The sequence below is a fragment of the Hemiscyllium ocellatum genome, chromosome 9 (genome assembly GCF_020745735.1).
Source record: "Hemiscyllium ocellatum isolate sHemOce1 chromosome 9, sHemOce1.pat.X.cur, whole genome shotgun sequence".
NCBI classification, from domain to species: Eukaryota; Metazoa; Chordata; class Chondrichthyes; order Orectolobiformes; family Hemiscylliidae; genus Hemiscyllium; species Hemiscyllium ocellatum.
This window is the reverse complement of record NC_083409.1, coordinates 9968455-9993751: the sequence shown is the minus strand read 5'-3', so window position 1 is coordinate 9993751 and position 25297 is coordinate 9968455. Positions and strand designations below refer to the sequence as shown.

At 45.8% G+C, this 25297-nt stretch overlaps 1 gene segment (V, D, J or C); it reads right to left on the bottom strand.

The window, feature by feature from the left end:
• Positions 1–511: 511 nt before the first annotated feature.
• The window catches only part of LOC132818895 (Ig kappa chain V region Mem5-like), a 602774-nt gene continuing 577988 nt past the window's right edge, over positions 512–25297 (bottom strand). The window contains 4 exon segments of the V gene segment in view: positions 512–546; positions 825–983; positions 11205–11239; positions 11733–12027. Of these exon segments, the coding sequence occupies positions 512–546; positions 825–983; positions 11205–11239; positions 11733–12027 (524 nt within the window).

Sequence of the window (25297 nt, the reverse complement as noted above, 5' to 3'; positions counted from 1 at the left end):
AATTGATTGAGAGGCCAACCAGCCAATCTTGACAATGACCTGCTGAAATGCAGTCAATCAACTGGGGGGTGGGGAAAGTCATCGATTTCCAAAGCACACAGAGACAGAGACTGAATCTTCATCTTTATTCCCTTTTCCACATTCACATTGACAGAAAAAAAACTGCAATTAACAGCCCAGACAGAGGAGGCTGCTCAAATTCACAGCCACAATGGAGCTTGAGGAAAACACTTGTGGAGGTTTGCTCAATAACATGAGAATCCTGTCCCTTTAAACAGTGACAAAACCTTAAATTGGAACTGACAGCTGAGCAGGAAGGAGATCTGGTTTACTGAAGCAGAGAATTCTGAGGTTCACATTGTTTTGTACAGCTGACAGTCTTCAGCAACTTCAAGAGATTTTACTTGGCATCACAAGTCAACTCTGTCCCCATCAAACACTCCCAGAACAGGGACAGCATGGGGTTTGACACAGCGTAAAGCTCCGTCGACACTGTCGCAATGACCTGCTTTTACATCCAAACCTCAGAAGGTTCTCTGAACAGTCCTGAGAAGGAAGAGAGTTGAAATTCAGTGCTGACAATGACCTTTGTCCTGCCAGCTCAGCGCTGTTCTATTTAAAGTTGTGTCTCCTCTGTGGACTGTCTCACGCTCTCTATACACATTCTGATTTACTGATGCTCTTGCTGAGGGGAGAGGGGAGGGTCACGTGGGTGAGGGCACAGGAGAAGTGAGCGTTGGACTCCCAGTCAGACCCAGAGAGTGTCAGCATGCTGCTGACACTGTAGGTGCTGTCCGAAGCTCGCAGGTAGTTGCTGGTCTGAACCCCGTCCGAAATGACTGCACCGTCCTTCTTCCACTGCACCTCCAGCTCATCGGGATAGAAGTGATTGGCAAGGCACACCAGGGTGGCAGTGCCCTTGGCACTGACCTGCTCCGGGGAGGGGGGCAGCAGGGTCAGCTTGGGCTGAGAGTTGTCACGGCCTGAAAGAAAAGAGAAACAATTTTAATCCCTGCCATTTGAAGGGAATTCAACCCTCACAATATTCACTGGCAATGCAATTTTTTGAACATTTGTAGTCAATACCTAACAAACCCGACAAATGAACAGACATTGTTCAAATTGCTTCTTGGGATCTGAGTGTCACTGGCAGGGCCAGCATTCATTACCGTCCTTAGTTGCCCCTGAGAAGGTGATGGTGAAGCAGCAGAGAGAGAGAAGGGACAATTTTGGACCATTGGTTATGGAATGAATGTGGGCATCTCGAAGGGCTATCGATGGGGGATCATTTTAGTGACAGTGATCAGAACTCAGTGAGATTGAGAGTAGGGATGGAAATGGAGAACCAAGGAGCAAGTGTAAAAGTTTTCATTTTACTAAACTGTGCGGTGCTTTGGTAAAAGTGGATCGGAACCAATGACATGATGGGAAATCAGTGTCAGGGCAGTGGGAGCCCTCGAAGGATGAGACAGACTGTTCAGAATCTGTTCCCACAATGAGTAAGGGTGGGACTCCCAGATCTAGACCAAATGAACAAGAGGATTGGGGTCACGTACTGACATGGATTGGGAACTGGTTGGCAGGCAGCACAGAAAGAATGAGTCTTTTTCTGAATGGCAGGTAATTACAACTTAGGGTGCCACAAGGGTCAGTCCTTGGTACTCAGTTATTCATAATATATAACAATAGAGTCTTCGGGACCCAAAAGGCCCATCAGCCCATTGTGTCCATACTGGTCAAAAAACAACAACCCAATAATTGTCATCCATTTTTCCAGTAAAAGGGAATTAGATGCAATGTGTATTTAAGAAGGAATTAGATATAGTTCCTAGGATTAAAGGGATCAAAGAATGTGGGGAGAAAGTAGGAACAGGGGACTGTGTTGGATGATCAGCCTTGATCATACTGAATGGTGGAGCAGGCTTGAAGGGCCGAATGGCCTACTGCTGCTCCTGTGTTTGATGTTTCTGTTTCTCAGATAATGAAGGAACGTCTCTCATCATGTTGAAGCTGGAAGTCAGATGTGTGTGGAGGTGGAAGATGTGGCCATGGTGACTAATGAATGCAGGTCAGTGAGATAGTTCAGAAGACACATGGGAAAAACTGTTTTTCTTTTTCCCTTGATGGAATGAGGGCATTGCTGGATCGGCAGCATTTATTGCCCATCCCTAATCACCCAAAGGGCCTTTTAGAGTCACCCACATTGCTGTGGGTCTGGGGTCACATGGTAAGGATGGCAGTTTCCTTCCCTAAAGGACACAAGGGAATCAGATGCTTTTCCTGACAATCAACGATGGTTTCATGGTCATCATTAGACTCTTAATTGCAGATTTTGTTTGGATTGAATTTGAATGCCACCATCTGCTGGATTCTAACCCTGGTCCCCAGAACATTATCTGGATCTCTGGATTAACAGTTCAGCAATAACACCATTAGACCATCACCTCCCTTATCTCATTTTTGGTTGACTGTGAAAGCAAGGAGTTTGTTTATTCTGGAACTGTGTAAAACCCCAGTTAGAGCACAGTGAGAGAACTGTGTATGGTTCTGGTCACCACATTACAGGAAGGATGTGATCTCTCGAGAGACCAGGACAGAGGAAGAGTTTGTCTGGAATTGGGACTTTGAGCTTTAAGGAATGATTGGATTGGCTGGGAATGTTTTTGTTGGAACAGAGGAGGCAGAGGGGTGATTTGATGGTGGTGTGTAAAATGATGAGGGGTCTGGACAGAGTGGGTAGGAAGGACTGATTTCCACCAGCACAGAGGGCAATAACCATGGGGAGAGATTGAAATCAGTTGTGGGCAGGATTATCAGGGAGTTGAAGGTATTTGTTTCTGTGCTGTCCATCCCTGACACTAATTATATTTCAGTCCAGCCCTTAATATTTTTGACTCTCTGAAAGACATTTACAGGCATTTCTGTTTGACAAGCAGTCCCTGTTGCAATGTCAGTAGCGTGGCAGCCAGTTTCTGCACAGCAAGATCCCACTAGAAGCAATGAGATCAAAGAGCAATAATGATGTTGGCTCAATGATAAATATTGGCCTGAACTCAACCCAAAGAGAAAGTAATTTGGTTCAGTTGGATGGAAAATGAGAAAATGGAAGGTAAAGGAGAAGGTAGGATTGCTGGTTAGTGATGGGATTGATTGTGACAAGAAAATAAAAGAAAGGGATGGAAGTTTTGAACATCAAAGGAACCATGAAAGTGCATGGAAAATCAATAATAGTACAAACTTAAAGAGGTTGTATCTCAATGCACAAAGCATTCCGAGTAAGGGAGTAAAAGTGATGCCACACATTGAGGTAAATTGAGTTTCTAAGGAATTTGAACTAATTAAAGTGGAGGAGGGCTCAGGAAAGGTTATTCAAGTTTCTAGAAGATGTAAAAGGACAGAGAGTACAGAAAGGATCAGGAATCGAACATAAAGCACAGCAGATAAGGGGACAATGATGGGAAGGAGGGCAGTCAATGCACATAGTATACACAATGAGCTTGGAGTGCAGATTGAAACTGGCAGGTACAATGTTGTGGGTATCACAGAGACATGGCTGTAAGGGAATCCAGGCTGGGAACTAAATACCCAAGGATACATGTCCCATCAAAAGGACGGGCAGATGGGCAGAGGGGGAAGAGTTGCCTTGTTAGTGAGAAATGAAATTAAATCAATAGCAAGAAGTGATATAGAGTTAGAAGGTGTAGAATCTGTGTGGGTAGAGCTGAGGAACTGCAATAAATAAAGAATCTGATGAAATTTATGCCCAGATCTCCAAACAGTAATCAGGGTGTGGGGAAGGAAATCAGTCTGGAGACAGAAAATGTCAGGGCAGACTTCAATGGATATGTGGACTGGGTAGTGTATCTCAAGGAAAGGTTTCATAGAATGTCGACGAGATGAATTTTGGAGCAGCTTGTGGTTGAGCCATGATGGAACAGGCAGGTCTGGATTCAGTGATGCGTATTGAAGCAAACATGATGAGTTAGTTTAAGGTGAAAGTATCCCTGTGGATAAGTGACAATAATATGATAGAATTCCCCCTGTAGTTTGAGAGGGAGAAGCTGCAATCAGATGGAACAGTATTTCAGTTGAGTAATGGTAACTCGAAAGACATGAGGAAGGAGCTGGCCAGAGTTGGTTGGAAGGGGAGCCGAGCAGGTAAGATGGTGGGGCAGCAAACAGCAGAGTTTCTGGGGGTAATTCAGGAAGCAGAGCAGGAATTCATCCCAAAAAAGAAAAAAAATACCAAGGGGAGGACAAGGAACCATGGCTGATGGGGGAGGTCAAGGACAGCATAAAAGCAAAAGAAAAAGCACACAATGTGGTGGAGAATAGTGGGAAGCCAGAGGATTAGGAAGCCTTTAAAAACCTGCAGGGGATAACTGAAAAAGCATTAAGGGTGGAGAATGTGAAATGTGGGAGTTATCTAGCCAGTCATATAAAAGAAGATTGCAGGAGTTTTATCAGGTGTATAAAAAGGAAGAGGGAGTCAAAAATAGACTATGGATCACTGGAAAGTGAGGCTGGAGAAAGAATAACAGGAAAATTAGGAATAGCAGAGGAATTGAATAGATACTTTGCATCAGTCTGCACCATGGAAAACACCAGCAGTGTACCAGTAATTCAAGACTGTCAGGGGTTGGAGGGGAGTGTAGTGGCCATCACTAAGGAGGAGGTACTGGGGAAGCTGGAAGGTCTGAATGTGGATAACTCACCCAGACTGGATGAACTACACCAGTGTGTTCTGAAGGAGATCACTGAGGAGATTGTGGAGGTATTGGAGATGATCTTTCAGGAATCAATGGAGTCAGGGTGTGGAGGTGGGGTGGGGACAGATTTGGTAGGGGCAAGGGACAGGAAAATGGCTCACATACCACCCCTGTTTAAGAATGGAGGGAGGTAGAAGATGGGACATTATCGGCCAGTTAGCCAGGACTCAGTTGTTGGTAAGGTTTTAGACTTCAATTTAAGGATGAAATTGCAGAGGACTTGGAAGTGCAATGGCTTCATCAAGGAGACGTCATGCCTGGCAAATCTGTTAGAATTCTTTGAGGAGGCAATGAACCAATCAGACAAAAGAGAGTCCGAGGAAGTAATCTTTTTGGATTTCCAGAAGGCACTTGACATAAGATAAGCGCCCACAGTGTTAGGGGCAATGTACTGGCATGGACTGAGGACTGGCAGGTTGGCATAAAGCAGAGCGTGAGGAACAATGGCCGCTGGTGACGAGTAGAGTTCTGCAGGTGTCAATGTTGGGACCATAACTATTCACATTTTGCATGATCAATCTGGATGAAGGAAGTGAAGACATTGTTGCTAAGTTTGCAGGTGACATGAGATAGGTGGAGGGACAGGTAGTGTTGAGGAAGTGGGAAGGCTGTAAAAACTCTTGGATAGACTCGGAGAGTGGGCAAAGAAGTGGCAGATAGAATACAATGTGTGACAGTGTGAGGGTATGCACTTTGGGATGAAGAACAGATGCAAAGACTGTTTTCTAAATGAGGAAAGTCTTTGGAAATCTAAAGCACAAACCTCATTCAGGTTTCCCTTCAGGTTAACAGGCAGGTCCAGTTTGTGCTTGGGAAACAAATAAAATGTTCACATTCATTTCAGTAGGGCCAGAATACAAGAGCAGAGATGTACTGCTGAGGCTGTGTAAGGCTCTGGTCAAACCACATTTGGAATATTGTGAGCAGATTTGGGACCCATATTCTAAGAAACAACGTGCTGGCATTGAAGGGGTTTACAAGAATGATCCTGGGGATGAAAGGCTTGTCATATGAGGCGTGGTTGAGGACTCTGGGTCTGTACTTACTGGAGTTTAGAAGGATGAGGGACCTTATTGAAATTTACAGAATACTGATAGGCCTGGATAGAGTGGATGCAGAGAAGATGTTTCCAAAAACAGGAGAGACTCGGTAACCAAGGCACAGCCTCAGAATGAAGGGCCAACCTTTCGAGCTGAGATGAGGAGGACTTTCTTCAGCCAGAGGGTGGGGAATCTGTGGAACTCATTGCTACAGTGGGCTGGAGGCCAGGTCACTGAGTGTATTTAAGACAGAGATAGATAGGTTTGTGATTGCTAAGGGGATCGAACGTTCCTGTGGAATAGGCAGGAGAATGGGGTGAGAAGCATATCTGCCAAGATCAAATGGCAGAGCAGATTCAATGGGCTGATTGGCTGATTTCTGCTCCTGTTTCTTAAAGACTTCTGGAGAGTTTTCCCAAAACCCTGGAACACTGAACCCACTGGACTGTGAGCCCTGCTGGAGCTGTTTGTCATTAGAACTTTGCCCAGAGACAACCAAAGAGTGGAGAGAGTGTGCATCCATGTGGGAATTTCAGAATGCTTCCCAGTTCCTGGAATACCATGAGTGCAGGAAGTGTGGTCAGTGACAGCAGTTGGAGCTCCGGATTTCGGAGCTTGAGCAGCAGCTGGTGTCAGTGCGGAGCGTCCGTGAGGCTGAGAGCTCCGTGGAGAGCACGTTTCTAGATGTGGTCACTCTGCAGCTTCAGAGTATGCAGGGAGAGAGGGAATGGGGGAGCAGCAGACAGTCCAAAAGGACCAGGCAGCTAGTACAGGAATCCCCTGAGTGTATCCCACTCTCCAACCAGGATTCAGTTTGGAATCCTGATGAGAATGATGGTTCATCTGGGGAGTGCATCCAGAGCCAAACCCATGGCACCACTGGTGGCTCAGCTGTATTGGGGGGAGGGGGGTATAAGGAAGACTGGAAGACTGATCGTGAAAGGAGATTCGAGAGTGAGGTCATCGATAGGTATTTCTGCAGCTGCAGATGGGAATCCAGGATGGTGTGTTGTCTCCCTGGTGCCAGGGTGAAGGATGTCACTGAGCGACTGCAGAGCACCCTGAGGGGAGAGGGGGAACAGGCAGCAGTCGTGGTCCACATCAGTCCCAGTGACAGAGGGAGAAAAGGGATGTAGTCCTGCAGTCAGAATTTCAGGAGCTCAGAAGGGAATTAACATCAGGAACTCAAAAGTAGGAATCTTCAGATTACTCCCAGTGCCCCAGGCAAGTGACAAGATTAGCAGGAGGATAACACAAGTGACTGTGGGGCTGGAAAGAGGATCCAGGAGGGAGGGTTTTAGATTCTTGTGACATTGGGACTGGGTCTGGGGGAGATGGGACCTGGATAGACCAGACAGCGTTGCTCCTGAACAGAGCTGGCACTGAGCTCCTTTGAGGTGATCTACTCGTGCTGTTGGAGAGGGTTTAAGCTAACTTGGCAGGGCTGTGGGAGTCAGGAGGTAATACCAGAGAGGAACACCAAGATCTACAGAATCATCAGTGCAGTCAATAAGTCACCAGCCAGTGGGAAAGATTTAGAGGAAAACATTTGCAAGGAATTTACAGTGACCTGCAAATGTAATAGTCATTATAAATGAGGGTGGGGGGGGGAATGTCTTTAATTTCTGAATATAGACTGGGGTAGTAGCAGTGTGAAGGACAGAGAGGGGCCAGGGTCGTGAGAGTGTGTCCATGTGAATTTTCTCCAGCTGCATGTTTCCAGTCCAGAAAGGAGGCTCTGCTAGATCTGGATCTTGGGAATGAGGAGGCCCAAGTGGATCAAGTGTCAGTGAGAGGACACTTAAGGAAGAGTGATCATTGTATCACAAAGTTGAGGGTGACGGTAGAAAAGAGCAAAGGCCTTTTCAGGGTCAAACATCTTCACTGGGGAAAATGCCAGCTTCTATAGGATATGGATGTAACGGATCTGAATAAAGTGGGATCAAAGGTTGGCAGGAAAGTCCTGAAAAGAATAGTAGAGGATGTGGACCAGGTATAGTCGAGATACATTTGAAGGAGGGCAAACAATTCCTGAACTTACTCAAGGGCAAAAGTGGTAGAATTATGGTAAATAAGAAAAAGGCAAAAGAGTAACTAGAGAGAGAATAGGGCCCCATGAAGATGAACAATGTACCTCTGGGTGGATCCACAGGAAATGGTTTAGGTCTTAAATGAATATTCCAGGTCAGTATTTATCATGGAGAAAGACATTACAGAAGAGGATTTCTTAAAGTGCAAGACGGTAGATAAATCTCCAGGACCTGATCAGGTGTATCCCAGGACATTGTGGAAAGCTAGGAAAGAGATTGCTGGACCCCTTGCTGAGGTATGTTTCTGATTGACAGCCATGAGTGAGGTTCTGGAGAACCAGAGAGGTTGGCTAATGTTAGCCATTATTTAAGAAAGGCTGTAAGGAAAAGCCAGGGAACTATAAACCAGTGAGCCTGATGTCATTGCTGGGTAAGTTATTGGAGTGAATTCTGAGGAACAGGATTTACATGCATTTGGACAATCAATGCAGTTTTGTGCATGGTAATCATGTCTCACTAACGTGATTGAGGTTGTTTGAAGAGAAGATTGGGGTAGGCAGAACAGTAGACACTGTCTATATGGACTTCAGCATTTGACAAGGTTCCACATGATAGATTGATTAGGAAGGTTAGGCCACATGGGATCCAGGGGGAGCTAGCCATTTGGGTAAAAAAATGGCTTCAAGATAGGAGACAGAGAGTGGTGGTAAGGGGTTGCTTTTCAGACTGGAGATCAGATGTCAGCTGTGTGCCACAAGGATTGGTGCTGGGTCCATGGCTTTTCATCATTTAAATAAATGATTTGGATGTGAATATAGGAATTATAGCGAGTTTGTAAATGACACCAAAATTGGTGGTACAGTGGATAGTGAAGAAGGTTATCTGAGAGTACAGTGGGACCTTGATCATTTGGGGAAATGGGCAGAGTTGTGGCAAATGGACAAAAGTGCAGACTGCAGATGCTGGAAACCAGAGTTTAGATCAGAGTGGTGCTGGAAAAGCACAACATATCAGGCAGCATCCGAGGAGCAGAAAAATTGATGTTTTGGCTAGAGGAATCCTGATGAAGGACTTTTGCCCGAAACGTCGATTTTCCTGCTCCTCGGATGTTGCCTGACCTGCTGTGCTTTTCCAGCACCACTCTGATCTAAACGTGTGGCAAATGGAGTTCAATTTAGATAAATGTGAGATGTTGCATTTTGGAAAATCAAACCAGGACTGGACTTATACTGTTAATGGTGGGGCCCTGTGGAGTGTTGCTCAACAAAGTGACCTCAGGGTGCAGGGGCAGGGGCAGGTGCAGGTGCAGGGGCAGGGGCAGGGGCAGGGGCAGTGGCAGGGGCAGGGGCCGGTGCAGGGGCAGGGGCAGGGGCAGTGGCAGGGGCAGGTGCATGGGCAGGTGCAGGGGCATTATTCCTTGACAGTGGAGTCACAGGGAGACAGGGAGATGAAGAAGGTGTTGGGTACACTTGCCTTTATTGGTCACTGCACAAAGTATCAGAGTTGGGACATTATTTGCAGCTGTACAGGAAATTGGTGAGGCTACTTTGGGAATAATGTGAACAATTCTGATCATCCTGTGATAGGAAGGATGCTGTTAAACTTAAAATTCTGCAGAAAAGATTGACATGGATGTTGCCTGGAACTGGAGGGTTTGAGCTGTCGGAAGACACTCAATAGACGGGTTATTTTTCCTGCAGGATCGGAGACTGAAGGGTGGCCTTATAGATGTTTATAAAATCATGACGGGCATGGACAGGGTGTACATCCCAGGTGTTTGCCTTGGGAAAGGGAATCCAAAATAGAGGGTATAGGTTTAAGATGAGAGGCAAAAGATCCAAAAGGGACCTGAGGGGTAACTTGTCACACAGAGGGTGGTGCGTGTATGGATCGAGCTGTCAGAGAAAGTGCTGGAGACGGATACAATTATAGCATTTCAAAGATGTTTGGATGGGTACATGAATAGGAAGGGTTTAGAGGGATGTGGGCTAAATGCTGGCAAATGGGCTGAAGTCAGTTTTGGATATCTAGTTAGCATGGAGAAGTTAGACTGAAAGATCTGTTTCCACGCTGTATGACTCCGTGACCATTAGAGGCTGGAAAAGCTGAGATCTTTTACCCTGAAGTGCCAGAGGCTGAGGAGTGACCTTATAGAGGTTTATAAAATCATGAGGGACATAAATAATGTGAATAATGCAGAAATGAGGTGAATGTTTTGTAGAGCTGGCAAACATATGCACAAAGATCATTCCAGGGATGAGGAATATCAGTTATGAAGATAGATTGGAGAATTTGGGACTGTCTTCTTTGGAGAAAGTTACAGATCACACAACATCAGGTTATAGTCCAACAGGTTAATGTGGAAGCACTAGCTTTTGGAGCGTCGCTGACAACCATTTGATGAAGGAGGGGCGCTCCGAAAGCTAGTGCTTCCAAATAAACCCCCTGTTGGACTATAACCTGGTGTTGTGTGATTTTTAACTTTGTCCACCCCAGTCCAACACCGGCACCTTCAAGTCTTTGGAGAAGGCAGCGAGGAGAATTGTTCCAGAAATTCAAAATCAGGAGGGGCCTGGAACAGAGTCAATAGGGAGAAAATGATTCCACTTGTGAAAGGATTGAGACCGAGAGGCCACAGATTGAAAGTAATTGGAAAAGTAAGAAAAGTGAGATGGGGAAAAACATTTTCAGCCTGTGGGTGGTTAAGGTGTGGAATGCACTGCCTGAGAGTGTGGTGGAGGCAGCTTCAATTGAAACATTCCGAAGGGAATGAGACTGTTATCTGAAAAGGAACAATGTGCAGGGTGACAGGGAGAAGGCAGGAGAATGACACTCAGTGAATTGCTCATTCGGAGAGCTAGTCCAGACAGGATGGACGGAATGGCCTCCTTGTGCACTGTAACAATTCTGTGATTGTGTGATTGAGCAGAGTTAAAGCTGGGGGAGGTGGGAGCTCGGTGTCTCACTGTGCTGCTGCTGCTGCTGCTGCTGAGGTCAGTGAGATCAGAGACTGGGACAGGGAGCCAGAGCTCACATCAAACTCTGCCCCGTGTCCGTCACACTGAGACTGGCAGGAGGCTACTCACTGATTTCACTCCATGCTGCAGGAATGGGACCACAGGCTGCAAATGGACAGAGCTCCTCCACACGGTGAGTAAAACTTACTGACTTATATCTTGCTTTTTTTAAAGAGGGCATGAAAGTAAAAAATATAGCTGGACACCCTGTTAGACACAGTGCTCCTCAATCAACCATTTCATTCACTGCAGCTTCCCACTAACACCTTCAACAAATCAGTAACTGTATTTTAGAAAGTGTGTTTCAGTATTGACAGGGTTAATAACAGAGGATTGAGGTTTACTTACTCAGTCTGAGCTTGGTTCCTTTACCGAACGTAAGCCACAGTGAGAGCTCCCAGTGCAGAGGCTGTACAAAAACCTCTGCTCTCTGCTTCCCTCTTATCACTGTCCACCTCTCTATCTCACCCACTCTCACCCTCACCCTGCCCCTCTCTGTCTCTCCCTCATTCATGTGTCTTTCTCTCTCTGTTTCTCTGGGTTGTTTCCAGCTGGGCTCGGGAGGTTTGTGAAATTTATTTTTCGATGTTAAATCTTGCAGCTGCTCTTCACATGTGGCCATGGAGTGTAAGAGGGAAACTTGAGGCCTTCAGTGACTGTTGAGACACCACAGGGATTGGAGTGTGTCGTGGACAGTGGCAATCCCAGTTTGGGGTAATTTGATCAATTTCGTTCAGATCTAACTGTGGATATATCAGCTCAGGGGGTGGGACTGTGTGTCCATTATTATACATTTTATGTAACTGTGGGATGTGTCAGGACAGGAGGTAGTGCTTTATGTATTGAGGTTTTTGTTCAGCTCTGTATCACCGTGAAGGCCAGCTGTAACCTTGCTGACAGTAATAGTCAGCCACATCCTCATTCTGAACGTTGCTGATTGTCAGGGTGAAACTGGTCCCTGATCCACTGCCGGTGAATCGCTCGGAGACTCCTGTGAATCGAGTTGTTGCAGCATAGATCAGGAGAGAGGGTTTCTGACCTTCTCGCTGCTGGTACCAAGCAAGGGAGCTGCTAATGCTTTGACTGGCCGTACAGGTGATGGTTGCGGTCTGGCCCAGTCCCACTGACAGCACCGGGGGAGACTGGGTCATGGTGATGTCCCCACTGATACCTGAGGGGTCAGAGAGAAACACAGTGAAGTCAGAACTGTCACAGAAAGAGCCGGTCAAATGAGAGATTGTTGGAGACACTGAGCATTCCTCTGGTTTCAGCATTTTCCCTTCAATCACAAGTCAGTGGAATTGGAGTGAAATGGAGAGCAGCTAAAGATTCAAGGTGGAAGGAGAGAGATTTGTACCTGCGACACAGAATGCCAGGGGCCAGATCAGCTGGATGTGTGAAATCATGGTGTGTGCTCCTGTCCCTGTGCCTGGTTCCTGATAAACTCTCCCTTCACTGGGCTCTGCTTTATAAAGCTGCAGCCTGTGAGAGTCTGACTGGGTGTTCCTCAGTATGTAAATGGCATCAGGCAGAGAGAGCCACGTCAGCCCCTCACACTTCCTCTTCTCTCTCTCTCTCTCTCTCTCTCTCTCTGTCACTCTCTCTGTCTCAGAGTCATTGATGTGAACAGCACTGAATGAGGCCATTTGGTCCATTGTGTCTGTGCTGGTAAACAAAGATCTGATGACACTAATCCCATCCTCCAGCTCTTGGCCCATTACCCTGGAGGCGACAGCAACACAAGGGAATATCTAAACACTGCTCCAATGTCACGAGAGTTTGTGACTCAACCAGCCTTTAAGGCAGTGAGTTCCAGACTCCCAACACCCTTTAGGTGAAAGCATTTCTTCTCAACTCTCCTCTCACTCTCCAACTCGCCTGGCCATGGACTCACTCGTGTTCAGAACGATGAGAGGGGATCTGATTGAAACATATAAAATTCTAACAGGGCTGGGCAGGGAGGAGGTGTGCCCAAAGCTCACATTCAGGCAGCATCCTGGGAAATCTCCCCTGTACCCTCTCAGGTACAATCACATTCTTCCCAGAGTGTGGTGACCAGGACTTGTCCCTCTCTCTCTCTGACTCACATCTGCCATTTCTTTCTCTCTACCTCTATCTCTCTCTCCCACTGTTAATCTCTTTCATGTTCTCTCCCTCTCTCTCTCTCTCTCTCTCTCTCACACACACACTCTGTCTCATAGCCACTCTCTCCAACTCACTGATGCTTTCTCACTCCATCTTATCATCTGTTTCTCCATCTCTCACTGTCTCTGTTCCTCGCTCCCTCTCTCACTTCAATTAAAAGCCTCCAATTGTTATCTGTCACTCTCTATTCCTCCCTCTTTCTCTCTCCTTCCCTCTCTCAATCCCAATTTGCAGTCTCTCTCCCTCTCTCTGTCATTATAAATCTACCCATACTCATCTCTCTTTCTCTCTCACACTCAACCCTCCCCTCCCTCTCAACTCTCTTCATGCTTAGTCTCACACCCATCCTGTCTCTTTTTCTCTCTCTCCTTGTCTTTTTGTCTCTCTCCATCCCTCTCAGTCACACTGTCTCACATCTTGTTTCTCTGTCTATCCCTCAACCTCACCATTTTTACCTCCTTCTACCTCTCTCTTGGTCCGCTCACATATCTTACACCGTATCAGATGCCCGTCCCTCTATCTCTCTCTCTCTCATTCTTTCTTTCTCTCTCTCTCTCTCTCTCACACACACACACAAATTTTCCCTCCATCTCTCTCTCTGCCTCACTGCTCTCTCTTTCTGACAGTGTCCTGGGTGGTGACAGTTGAATGCAGGATAAATCTCCCACTGCTCTGTCCCACTAATGGATGTTAACCCTTGACCCCTGTCTTCTCATGGAGTAAGGCCCTATTTCCACGTTGACCAGGGTTTGGCCTCTCTCAGGAAGATGGACAGATTCTGGTCAAATGAAGGGCAGTTCTGTGCTGTTCTGTGCTGTTGGCCTATTCTCACTGGGGACTGATTTGGACACAAACCTCATTCCGTGAAGGCCCAGCAGAGAGAGGAGATCCTCAGATCATCAGCGTGAGTTCGAGGAGAGACAGGACAGGCTCTGACCCACTGACCCATCCTGTCCATTCACAACATGTTCCAATCCCTTCCCCTCTCCTTCCCCTTCCATGGTCAGTCTTTTCTGAAATGGAGTGGTCCCTTCCCTGTCTCACACCAAGGAGGAGATGGACAGATATTTAATGGGTAATGGGTTAAAGGATGATGGAGAGTGGGCAGGAAAGTGGAGTTGAGTCTGAGATGGGATCAGCCATGATTGTATTAAATGGTGGAGTGGGCTCGAGGGGCTGAATTGCCTGCTCCTGCTCCTAGTTCTTATGTTCCCCCACCCTCTCCCCCATCCCTCTACTGCAACTTTGTGAACATTCTTGGAATGCTTGGACATTGAAGGTGTTATGTGAATTCAGGATTTGTGTGGATTTAATGTGGGGACGGAATTGCGCACGGGCTGTGATAGCTCCTGCGGGTGAATATCCTGCTGGCAGGCTTCTGCCTTCCATATACATTATGGGGAAGTGGGGGAGGTCGGAATGTACTGCCGGGGTACACGGCACTGTCCTCTAGCAATGTGGTTGACTCTCTAGTGCCCTCTGAAATGGCCGAGCAGGGCTCTCAGTTGTATCAATTATGACAATGTTTCAACAAAGAAATGAGACCGGACGGCCACAGGCACCGATCTAGACACCGAAAAGACAATGACAGAAACAGCCCTGTCTACCCTGCTCCATCCTCCTTACTGACATCTGGGAGCTAGTGCCAAATTCAGGAGAGCTGTCTTACAGATGACTCAAGCAACAGCCTGATACAGTCATACTCACAGAACCATACCTTACAGACAATGTCCCAGACACCACCATCACTGTCCCTGCATGTGTCCTGTCCCACCAGAAAGGCAGACCCAGCAGAGCTGATGACAAAGTGGTCTACAGCCAGAAGGGAGTTACCCTGGGAAGTCTCAAAGTTGGCTCTGGACGCCGTAAAGACTCATGACACCAGGTTAAACATGGGCGAGGAAACCTCCTGGTGATTACAAGATATCTTGCTCCCTCGGCTGATGAATCAGTCTCTCCTGGATGTTGAACAACATTTGGAGGAAGCACTGAGGGTGATGACAGCAGAGAGTGTACTCTGGGTGGGGGAGAGGGGGTGGGGGGAGGGTTTCAATGTCCACCACTGAGAGTGGCTCGGCAGCAGCATTACTGATCGAGCTGGTTGGTTCCTCATGGATGTAGCTGAGGGACTGGCTCTGCAGCTGGAACCAAAAAGATGGAAAAAGATGCTTGACCCCATCCTCACCAATCTTGTGGCTGTAGATGCATCTATCCTTGACAGTATTGGTAAGAGTGACCATCACACAGTCCTTGTGGAAACAAAGTCTGACCTTCACATTGAGAATCCCCTCCATTGTGTTGTGTGGTACTATCACCGTACTAAATAGGACAGACTCCGAACAGATATTGCAACTCAAGGCAAACTCGTAAATGGGGATGATTGCCAAAGATTGCACAATGCTCAGCACTCTTCCCAACTCCTCAGATACTGAAGCAGTCCACGTGCAAATGCAACAATATCTGGACAATATCCAGGTTTTGTCTGAGAAGTGACATTTCCCATTGGTGCCATGCAAATGCCAGCCAATCACCATCACCAATAAGAGACAATCTTAACATCGCCCCTTGACAATCAATGCTATTACCATCACTGAATCCCCACTATCAACATTCTTGAGGTGCCATTGACCAGAAACACAACTGGATTCACCAAAGAAACACAGTGGTTACAAGAGCAAGTTAGAGGCTACGAATACTGCATCCAGTAATTCACCTCCTGATTCCCCAAAGCCTGTCAACCAAGTCAGGAGTGTGAGCAAATACTCCCCACTTGCCTGGACAGGTGCAGCTCCAACAACATTCATAGATTGATAGTGTCACAGAGTCATACAGCACAGAAACAAACCCTTAAGCCAAACTTCTACATGCTGACCAGGTTTTCTGAAGTGAACTCATCTTATTTGCCTGCATTTCACACATATCCCTTGAAACCTTTCCTATCTATGTCGATTGTATCCTATGTCTTTCTTATCCACTCAAAAAGCTTGATACCATCCAGAGCAAAGCAAACTCCTTGATTGGCATCGCATTCTCAAAGCATCCAAACTCACCGTCACTGACGCTCCATAGCAGCAGTGTGTATTATCGATAAGATGCACTGCAGAAATTCATCACCGATCTTCAGATAGCACCTTCCAAACCCATGGACAAAAATAGAAATTTCAGGAAAAGCTCAGCAGGTCTGGCAGCATCTTGGAGAGAAATCAGAGTTAACATTTCAGGTTGAGCATGAAATATTAACTCTGATTTCTCTTCACAGATGCTGCCAGACCTGCTGAGCTTTTCCAGCACTTTCTATTTTTGTCTCAGATTTACAGCATCTGCAGTTCTTTTGGTTTCCCTCCAAACCCACGTTCACTTCCATTTAGAACAAGAGCAGCAGATACATGGGAACACTGTGAGCTGCAAGTTCCCCTCGAAAAAGCTTAGCATCCGGACTTGGAAATATGTCGCTGATCCCTCAGCCTTGCTGGGTTAAAATGCTGGCATTGTGGGTCAACTTACAGCTTGTGGACGATAACAATTCAAGATGGCAGCTTCCCACCACCTACTCCAGGGCAACTAGGGACAGGGTAAAAAATGTTGACCCAGCCGGTGAAGCCCCTTCCCACAGGTGAATATGCAAAACCAAATGAAGTGTTCCTCAGGAGGGGAGAGGGAATGTTCAGGATCCTGAACTCCATTTCCCAGCCCAGGCAGTTTGTCTCCCAATGAATGAATGAGATGCCAATTTGAAGCCCAGGTTCAGGGCAGTCTCACTCTGTGGACATGAGGTCTATAAGAGGGAATTGGAGATTGAGCTGTAAAGGAAAGATTTGCTGGGTTACGGGGAGAGAGGGGGGAAGCAGTGGGACTAACTGGGTCATTCAAAGGCATGATGGGCTGAATGGCCTCCTCCTGTGCTGTCAGATTCCAGGGAGTGCAGATGGTTCACAGTTTTCTCCCGTCTCAGTAACAAACACCCAGCTGCTCCGAGCTCCTTCTTTCACTTCCTCTCTTGGTGAAGTTTCAACCTTGCGATCTGACAGTCTTTGCAGTTATTTTTTACACTGGGGCTTTCTGCTGTGGTCAGAATCTCTAATAATAAGTGTCCAATCAGTGACAATCACAGCAGCTAAGAGCAGTCAGGACTGAGGAGCCAGGCTCACTGGGAAACACATTGGGAAGATCAAAGCCATCCTCTTCAGCTCCTGGTACAAGCTCCATCCCTCTCCCTGAGCACTGTCTGCTGCTCAACCAGACTCTTTACAACTTTGGCCTCATCTTTGGGGCTGATTTGAGGCCCAAATCCTCCACATCACAATTATCAGCCACTGAAAATCTCAACCATGTTTTTGTGACCATTCCAATGTTATCCAGGCCCACATCACAGCCACTGACTTCCGTAAACATCACCTCATCCCAAACTCTGCTGTCTGTGTTCAAACTCACACCAAGTCCACCCCATACTCCTGCCCACGCCTCCCCACCCCACCATAACCACCACAATCCTCACTGACTGACATAAGCTCCTGGTCCAGCAACACCTCGATTTTCAAATTCTCATCCTTGTTCTCAATCTGCTCCCTGTTCTTCCACCCTCCCTATCTCTGTGACCTCCTCCAAGCTGCCTCACTCAGTGTGATCAATAATCTTGGATATATGGCTCTCTGTTTCTTCATCCAAGTCATTGAGAAATATCGTGAAAAGCTGAGGTCCCAGCACAGATCCCTGGGAATAACACTACTCACATCTGGCTCATTGGAACACACGCACATTATCCTTCCTCTCTGTCTCCTAGACAGACCCATTCCTGACCCAAGGTAAATGCATTTCTCAAATTCCATCCAATTCCATGATTTGGAGATGCCGGTGTTGGACTGTCGTGTAAATGTTAAAAATCACAGAACACCAGGTTCTAATGCAACAGGTTTGTTTGGAAGCATCAGCGTTTGGAGCGCTGCTCCTTCATCAGATGGTTGTGGAGTGTAAGATCTGAATCAATGTTTCTTTTGTGGAACATTCTTAAATGTCTTTTGGAATTCCCTATAGACAATAGCCATCGACATTCCCTTATATCCCACACTAGTGAGCTCCTAACAAAGTGTAACCCGGTTAGTTAAAGATGTCTGAACCTTTGTCAATCCATGCTGATTCTCTCGGACCAGTTCATATTTGTCCGTTATTCTGTCTCTAAAAACAGACTCAATCACTTCCTGACAACAGACATTCAATGGAGATGTTCATTGTAATTGAGGCTCGTAAACAGCTAGCACTGACAAGAGGGGCTGAACAGCCTCCTCCTGTGCTGGCACCTTCTCTGTCTCCTGGATGGAAATTTTTACAGATTAAAAACTAATGACCAGCAGCAAATTTTAAAATATAAATTAAAATCTCCTCAAATAATTTCCACATACAGGGCCAGGCGATGTGTAGTAATTTTAGATTAGACTTACAGTGTGGAAACAGGCCCTTCGGCCCAACAAGTCCACACCGACCCGCCGAAGCGAAACCCACCCATACCCCTACATTTACCCCTTACCTAACACTACGGGCAATTTAGCTTGGCCAATTCACCTACATCTTTGGACTGTGAAACCGGAGCACCCGGAGGAAACCCACGCAGACACGGGGAGAACGTGCTAGTCAGTCGCCTGAGTCGGGAAATGAACCCGGGTCTACAGGCGCTGTGAGGCAGCAGTGCTAACCACTGTGCCACCGTGCCGCCCCAATTGTACGATGGGGAAGCTGGTGGAGCCCATTGTAGCTCAGAGTGACCACATCTACAGCAAGTGTTGGTTGCTCAAGGCACTCCAGCTCAGAATTGATGAGCTGGAATCTGAGCTTCAAACACTGCGACACATCAGGGAGGGGGAGAGTTACCTGGACACTGTGTTTGGGGAGACAGTCACACCTTGTAGGTTAAATACTTCAAATTATAGCCAGTGGTCAGGCACAGGAGGGTGTGACCAAAAGTGAACAGGCCGATGCAGCCTGGATTTAGCCTTACAGGTGCCTCAGCTCCTTGTCCAACAGGAATGAGGGACTTGCTCCCTGTGTCAATGAGGAAAAGGATTGTCGGGAGAATGGGCAAATGTAGTTTGAGGATTTTGGTGATAGTGACCATAACTCTGTAAGTTTCAAAGTCATTATATAAAAAGATAAAGATAGAGCAGAAATTATAATGTCTAAACTGGGGAAAATGTAGGGATGTGTAGGTTAGGTGCATTAGCCATGGGAGATGCAGATTTACAGGGATAAGGTAGGGAGACAAGTCTGGGTGGGATGCTCTTCAGAATGTTGGTGTGGACTCATTGGTCTGAATGGCCTGTTTCACACTGTATGGATTCTATGATTCGATGACTCCTAAGGGCAGTCATTGCTGGCTTGGCCAGAGATGTCCATTTCCTATGAATGAATGAAGGAAACCACTGCACCATGGTCCAGGAGACCACTCAGACTGGGGGAGCATAAAGAAAAGAGGGGTCTTGATAATGAGGGGAACTGATAGCATCCTTTGTGAGCAGGATTGAGAGCCCCACATGGTGTGTTGCCTGCCTGGTTTCAAGGTAAGGGCATCTCGAGCCGGCTTTTAAGTATAACAGACTTGGGGGGTGGCGGGGGTGGTTGAGGATCCAGTTGTTGTTGTCTGTGTTGGGACCAACAACATCAACAAAAATCGGCAAAAGGTCCTATTTGGACAATATCAGGAAAGCTATCAGAAGGATATTGATTAAACAGATGGAGAGAAATAAGAAAGAGGTGAGTACAGCATCAGTGCTGAGGAACAGATTCCAGTGAATGGACTAAATAAGAGTTCTATATCCGAATGCATGAAGCGTAAGGAATAAATACAATAATCTGCAGGCACAAATTCAAATTTAAGATTGTGGTACCGGATCAATTACTGAGCCATAGTTGCAGAATCATTCAGATTGGGAACGATATCTATCGGGTTAGAAGGTTCACAGGGTGGATATGGGGAAATGGCAGAAGAGGTGGAGCAGCTTCATTGATGAGGGAAAAAATGGCTTCAATGGTGAGGGAGGTCATAATGAGGAGAAAACACTCAGTGGGACTGAGGAGCAGGAAAGGATCGAAAACTGTAATAGATGTTGGATACAGACCCCCCTGACAGCAGCTCTGAGGTGCTGGATTATATAAATGGAGGAATTAGACAAGTGTGTAGCAAAGCCAGTGTATTATTAATGGGGAAGTTTAACTTTAACTTAGATTGGGAGACAGACAAGCCCTCTGTCAGAAAGGTAGTGAATTGCTGCTGTGTGTCCAGAATAGTTTCCAACAGCAATAGGTCCTGGATACAACAAGGGGACAAGCAATATTGGAATTAGTAATGAATAATGAGCCAGATTTAGTTCGTAACTATTTGTGCATGAATATTTATCAAATAGTGATCATAACATGATCTAGTTCAGTGTCGCATTTGAAAGTAAAAAGCATGAATCAGCTGCTAGAATTTGAGATTAAGGTAAGGGCCGACTTTAACGAGATGCGACAGAGACTGTCCACAATAAACTGGGAAAATCAGCTCATGGGTAAAACAACTGAAGAACAGTGGGGAATACTTAAAGGAACATTCAGCACAAAACAAAGCCAGTTTATACCTGAGAGGGAAAAGCGAACAAACAACAATGGTCAATTAAAGAGATAAGGGAAAGAATAAAATGTTTAAAAAAGGCTTACAGAAAAGCCAAAAAAAGGACAGATTCCGCTGAATGGGAAGGATACAAAAGGGCCTCATATCAGCTTCTAAGAGCTACCAAAAGGGATTCTGAAAGGAAACATGTAAGGGATAACAAAATCAATAAGGAGAAATGTTACAGTTCCATAAAAGGGAAGCTGGGAGGTCAGGAGCAATGTTGGCCATTAAAGACTGAAAGTGACAATGGGGAAATGACAGCCATGTTAAATAAATACTTTACCTCAAGATTTGCAGCAGAAAAGGAAGAGGACTTGCCTGAAGTCCCAAAGGAATTAACAGAGGATCTGTGTCAGGGACTGATTAGATTCCCTGCAGTGTGCAAACATGCCTTTTGGCCCAACCAGTCCACACCGACCCTCCGAAGAGTAACCCACCCAGACCCATTTTCCCTCTGACTAATGCACCTAACGTTATGGGCAATTTAGTGTGGCCAATTCACCTGACCTGCACATCTTTGGATAGTAGAAGGAAACCCATGCAGACAATGTGCAAACTCCACACAGGCAGTTGCCCGAGGCTGGAATTGAACCTGGGACTCTGGTGCTGTGAGGCAGCAGTGCTAACCATTGTGTCACCTAAATAAAGTTAATGTCAATAGAACATGTGTAATAAGGAAAATAATGGAACTAAAGAGTGACAAATCCTCAGGACCTGAGAGTGATAAAGTAGTCATAGACCACATTGCAGATACCCTGACTATAATCTTTCAGAGTTACCTGGATTCAGGAGTCGTACTTCTGAATTGGAAAATTGCAAATTTCATTTCACATTTAACAAGAATGTTAGAGAAAAACCAGGGAATTACAGGTCACGAAGCCAACGTTTGTGGTGTGGAAATTGTTGCTGTCTATAATCAAGGATGGGGGTAACTGAAGACCTTGAAAATGGTCAGTTAATCAGGGAGAATCAACATGGATTCATGACAAGTTGGTCATGGTGAAAAAAACTCATTGAACATTTTTGAAGAGGAAACAAAATTACTGGACACAGTAATGTCAATGGATGTTGTTTATAGGCACTTCCAGAAGGCATTTGATAAAATCCCATGTAAGAAACTGTTCAACTCAGTTAGAAATCCACAGAATTGAGGCTAAAATACTGCCATACCGAAATTGGTTGACAGGTGACAGAAAATAGGGATCATGGATAAGTGCTGAAATTGGCAGGATGTGACCAGTGGTGTCCAATAGGAATGTGTGCGCACACCTCAATTATTTACATTATTTATTAATGCATTGGATAATGGCATAGAAAGTCAGATACTCTAGTTTGCTAATGACACAAAGTTAGACAGCTTTGTAGGTAGTGTTCATAGAGTCAGAGAGTCAGCATTCATCCAGTGCAATCTTTAACAGAGTATAATTTATCTTTGACATAGAACTCCTTGACTCCATCTCTCTCACTCATTCTCTCTCCCCACCCCTCTCTAACTCAGCTGCATAGATCTCACTCTGAGTTCCATTCCTCTTTCTCTGTCCAAGCTCTATCCCCCTCTCTCTTAGTGCTCCATCTCTCTCTCTCTCTCTCTCTGTGTCTCTCTCTCTCTGTCCCTGTGCTCCATCTCTTGCTCTCTAAGCCGTATCCCTCCCTCCATTTCAGCTGCTGAGAGTTCTATCTGAGCCAATTCCAGTGAATCCCATGGAGAATAATGACGGGATATTTGGAGTGTGAGTTTGATGATGTAAATGTGAACCATTGCAGCAAAGACATTACAGATGGTTTGTACAAACAGCAAAGCCCAAACCAGAGCATTGTGTCAATCAACACAGACCTAATGAAAGCTTCAATAAAATAATTATAAATGCGATTCTCAGAGATATCATTATTCTAGTTACAAATGGCGATTTCTCAGTGAAGATCCATCCTGCTGAATATTAGATACAGCTGGGCTTTGAAGAAATATTGGGCAGATGGAGTGTAATGTGGGGGAGTGTGACCTTGTTCACTTTCATAATAATCATTCAAATGTGACTGGAGAGTTGTTAAGTCCACAGAGCAAAACTTGCCATTGGGTATAATCCATTAGGTGTGATAAATACAGAAACTCGCTTCGTTCTAGTTATCAGTGAGTTCTTGTCAACATCCTTTTAACAAATCAATTTTATACAAGAATGACATACAACAAACCCTCTCTATACAACCTTCTCAGCTGGGAATAGGGCATCCCATATGCCTTCTTCACCACCCTGTCTAGCTATGCTGATAACTTCCGGGATTGATGGAGTTGTACACCAAGGTCCCTTTGTTCCTCAGTACTCCCAAGGAACATAAGAACATAAGAACTAGGAGCAGGAGTAGGCCATCTGTCCCTTCAACCCTGCTCTGCCATTCAATAAGATCATGGCTGATCTTTTCATGGACTCAGCTCCACATTAGACCATAAGACAAAGGAGTGGAAGTAAGGCCATTTGGCCCATCGAGTCCACTCCGTCATTCAATCATGGGTGATGGGCATTGAAGGACAGTTACCCGCACTCTCCCTGTAGCCCTTAATTCTGTCCAAGATTAAGAATTTATCAATCTCTGCCTTGAAGACATTTAATATTTCAGCCGCCACTGCGCTCTGTGGCAATGAATTCCAAAGGCCCGTCACTCTCTAGCTGAAGAAATGTCTCCTCAGTTATGTTTTAAACTGACCCCCTCTAACTCTAAGGCTGTGCCCTCGGGTCCTAGTACTCCCACCTAATGGAAACAATTTCCCAGCATCCACCCTTTCAAAACCATGCATCATCTTGTAAGTTTCTATTAGATCTCCCCTTCTAAAGTCGAATGAATACAATCCCAAGATCCTCAGCCATTCATCATATATTAGGATTACCATTCCAGGGCTCACCCATGTGAATCTCCACTGGACACGGTCCAGTGTCAATATGTCCTTCCTGAGGTGTGGGGCACAAAAGTGGACTAAATGGGGCCTAACCAGAGCTTTATAAAGTCTCAGTAGCACATCTCATTTTACATTCCAACCCTCTTGAGATAAACTGGAGAAAGTGAGGACTGCAGATGCTGGAGATCAGAGCTGAAAAATGTGTTGCTGGAAAAGTGCAACAGGTCAGGCAGCATCCAAGGAGCAGGAGAATTGACGTTTCAGGCATAAGCCCTTTTTCATTCCTGCTGCGCATTTTCAGCAACACATTTTTCAGCTCTTGAGATAAATGACAATATTACATTTGCATTCTTAACCACGGATTCAACCTGCAAGTTAACCTTTAGAGAATCCGGGACTAGCATTCCCAGATCACTTTGTACTTTGGCTTTATGTATGTTCTCACCGTTTAGAAAATTGTCCTTGCCTGTAGTCTTTTTTCTGAAGTTCAAGACTTGGCATTTACTCTCACTGTATCTCTTAATTCCTTTATTGTTCAAAAAATCTACTTAGCTTTAAAACATTTACTGAAGTAGCATCAATTTCTTCATTGAGCAAGGAATTTCATAGATTTATGACCCTCTGGGTAAGAGGTTCCTTCTCAATTCAGTCCTAAATCTGCTCCCCCTAATTTTGAGGTTAAACCCTCTTGTTTTAGTTCCACCTGCCAGTGAGGACATCCTCTCTACTTCTGTCTTATAGATTAGATTAGACTTACAGTGTGGAAACAGGCCCTTCGGCCCAACAAGTCCACACCGACCCGCCGAAGCGAAACCCACCCATACCCCTACATTACCCCTTACTAACACTACGGGCAATTTAGCATTTCACCTGACCCGCACATCTTTGGACTCTGGGAGGAAACCGGAGCACCCGGAGAAAACCACGCAGACACGGGGAGAACGTGCAAACTCCACACAGTTATCTATTCTCTTTATAATTTTATTTGTTTCTATAAGATTCCCCTCATTCTTCTAAGTTCCAATGAATATATCCCAGTCTACACAGTCTCCCTTCATAAGCGAAACCCCTCCACCCCAGAATCAGCCTGGTGAACTTTCTCTGCACCCCTCCAGTGCCAGTATTGCCTTTTTCAAGTAAGGAGACCATTACTGCATGCAGTACTCCAGGTGTGGTCTCACCAGCACCCTGTACAGCTGCAACATAATCTTCCCGCTTTTTGAACTCAATCCCTTTAGCAATGAAGGACAAAATTCCATTTGCCTTCCTAATTGCTTGTTTTATCTGTAGACCAACCCTCTGTGATTCATGCATAAGGATACTCAAGGTACATGCCTTTCATTGTGTATATCCTTCCCTTATTAGACCTCCCAAGTTGGATCACCTCAGAGGTATCAGGATTAAATTACATCTGCCATTGCTCTGCCCAATTTACCAGCTGACCAATATCAGACTGTAGCCTGAGACCCGGTAATCCAAGATGGCCGCAGAGTCAGACACTTCAGAACGAGTTCATCTGCTCCGTCTGTTTCCTTTTCTTCTTTCTATCCCACTTCTCTTTTCATTTTCTTTTGTGTTTTTCTTTTGTCCTTCTCCCTAATTTCTTCTCCCGGACTCGGACTCCCAGCCTCAGTCACCAGTCCTCTGACCCAGTGCAGACCTAATAATGTGGCCTCTTGGCTTGATGTGGCAGTGTCCTGGCCTGGCAAGGAGACCTTCCAGAGCTGAAAATGTGTTGCTGGAAAAGCGCAGCAGGTCAGGCAGCAT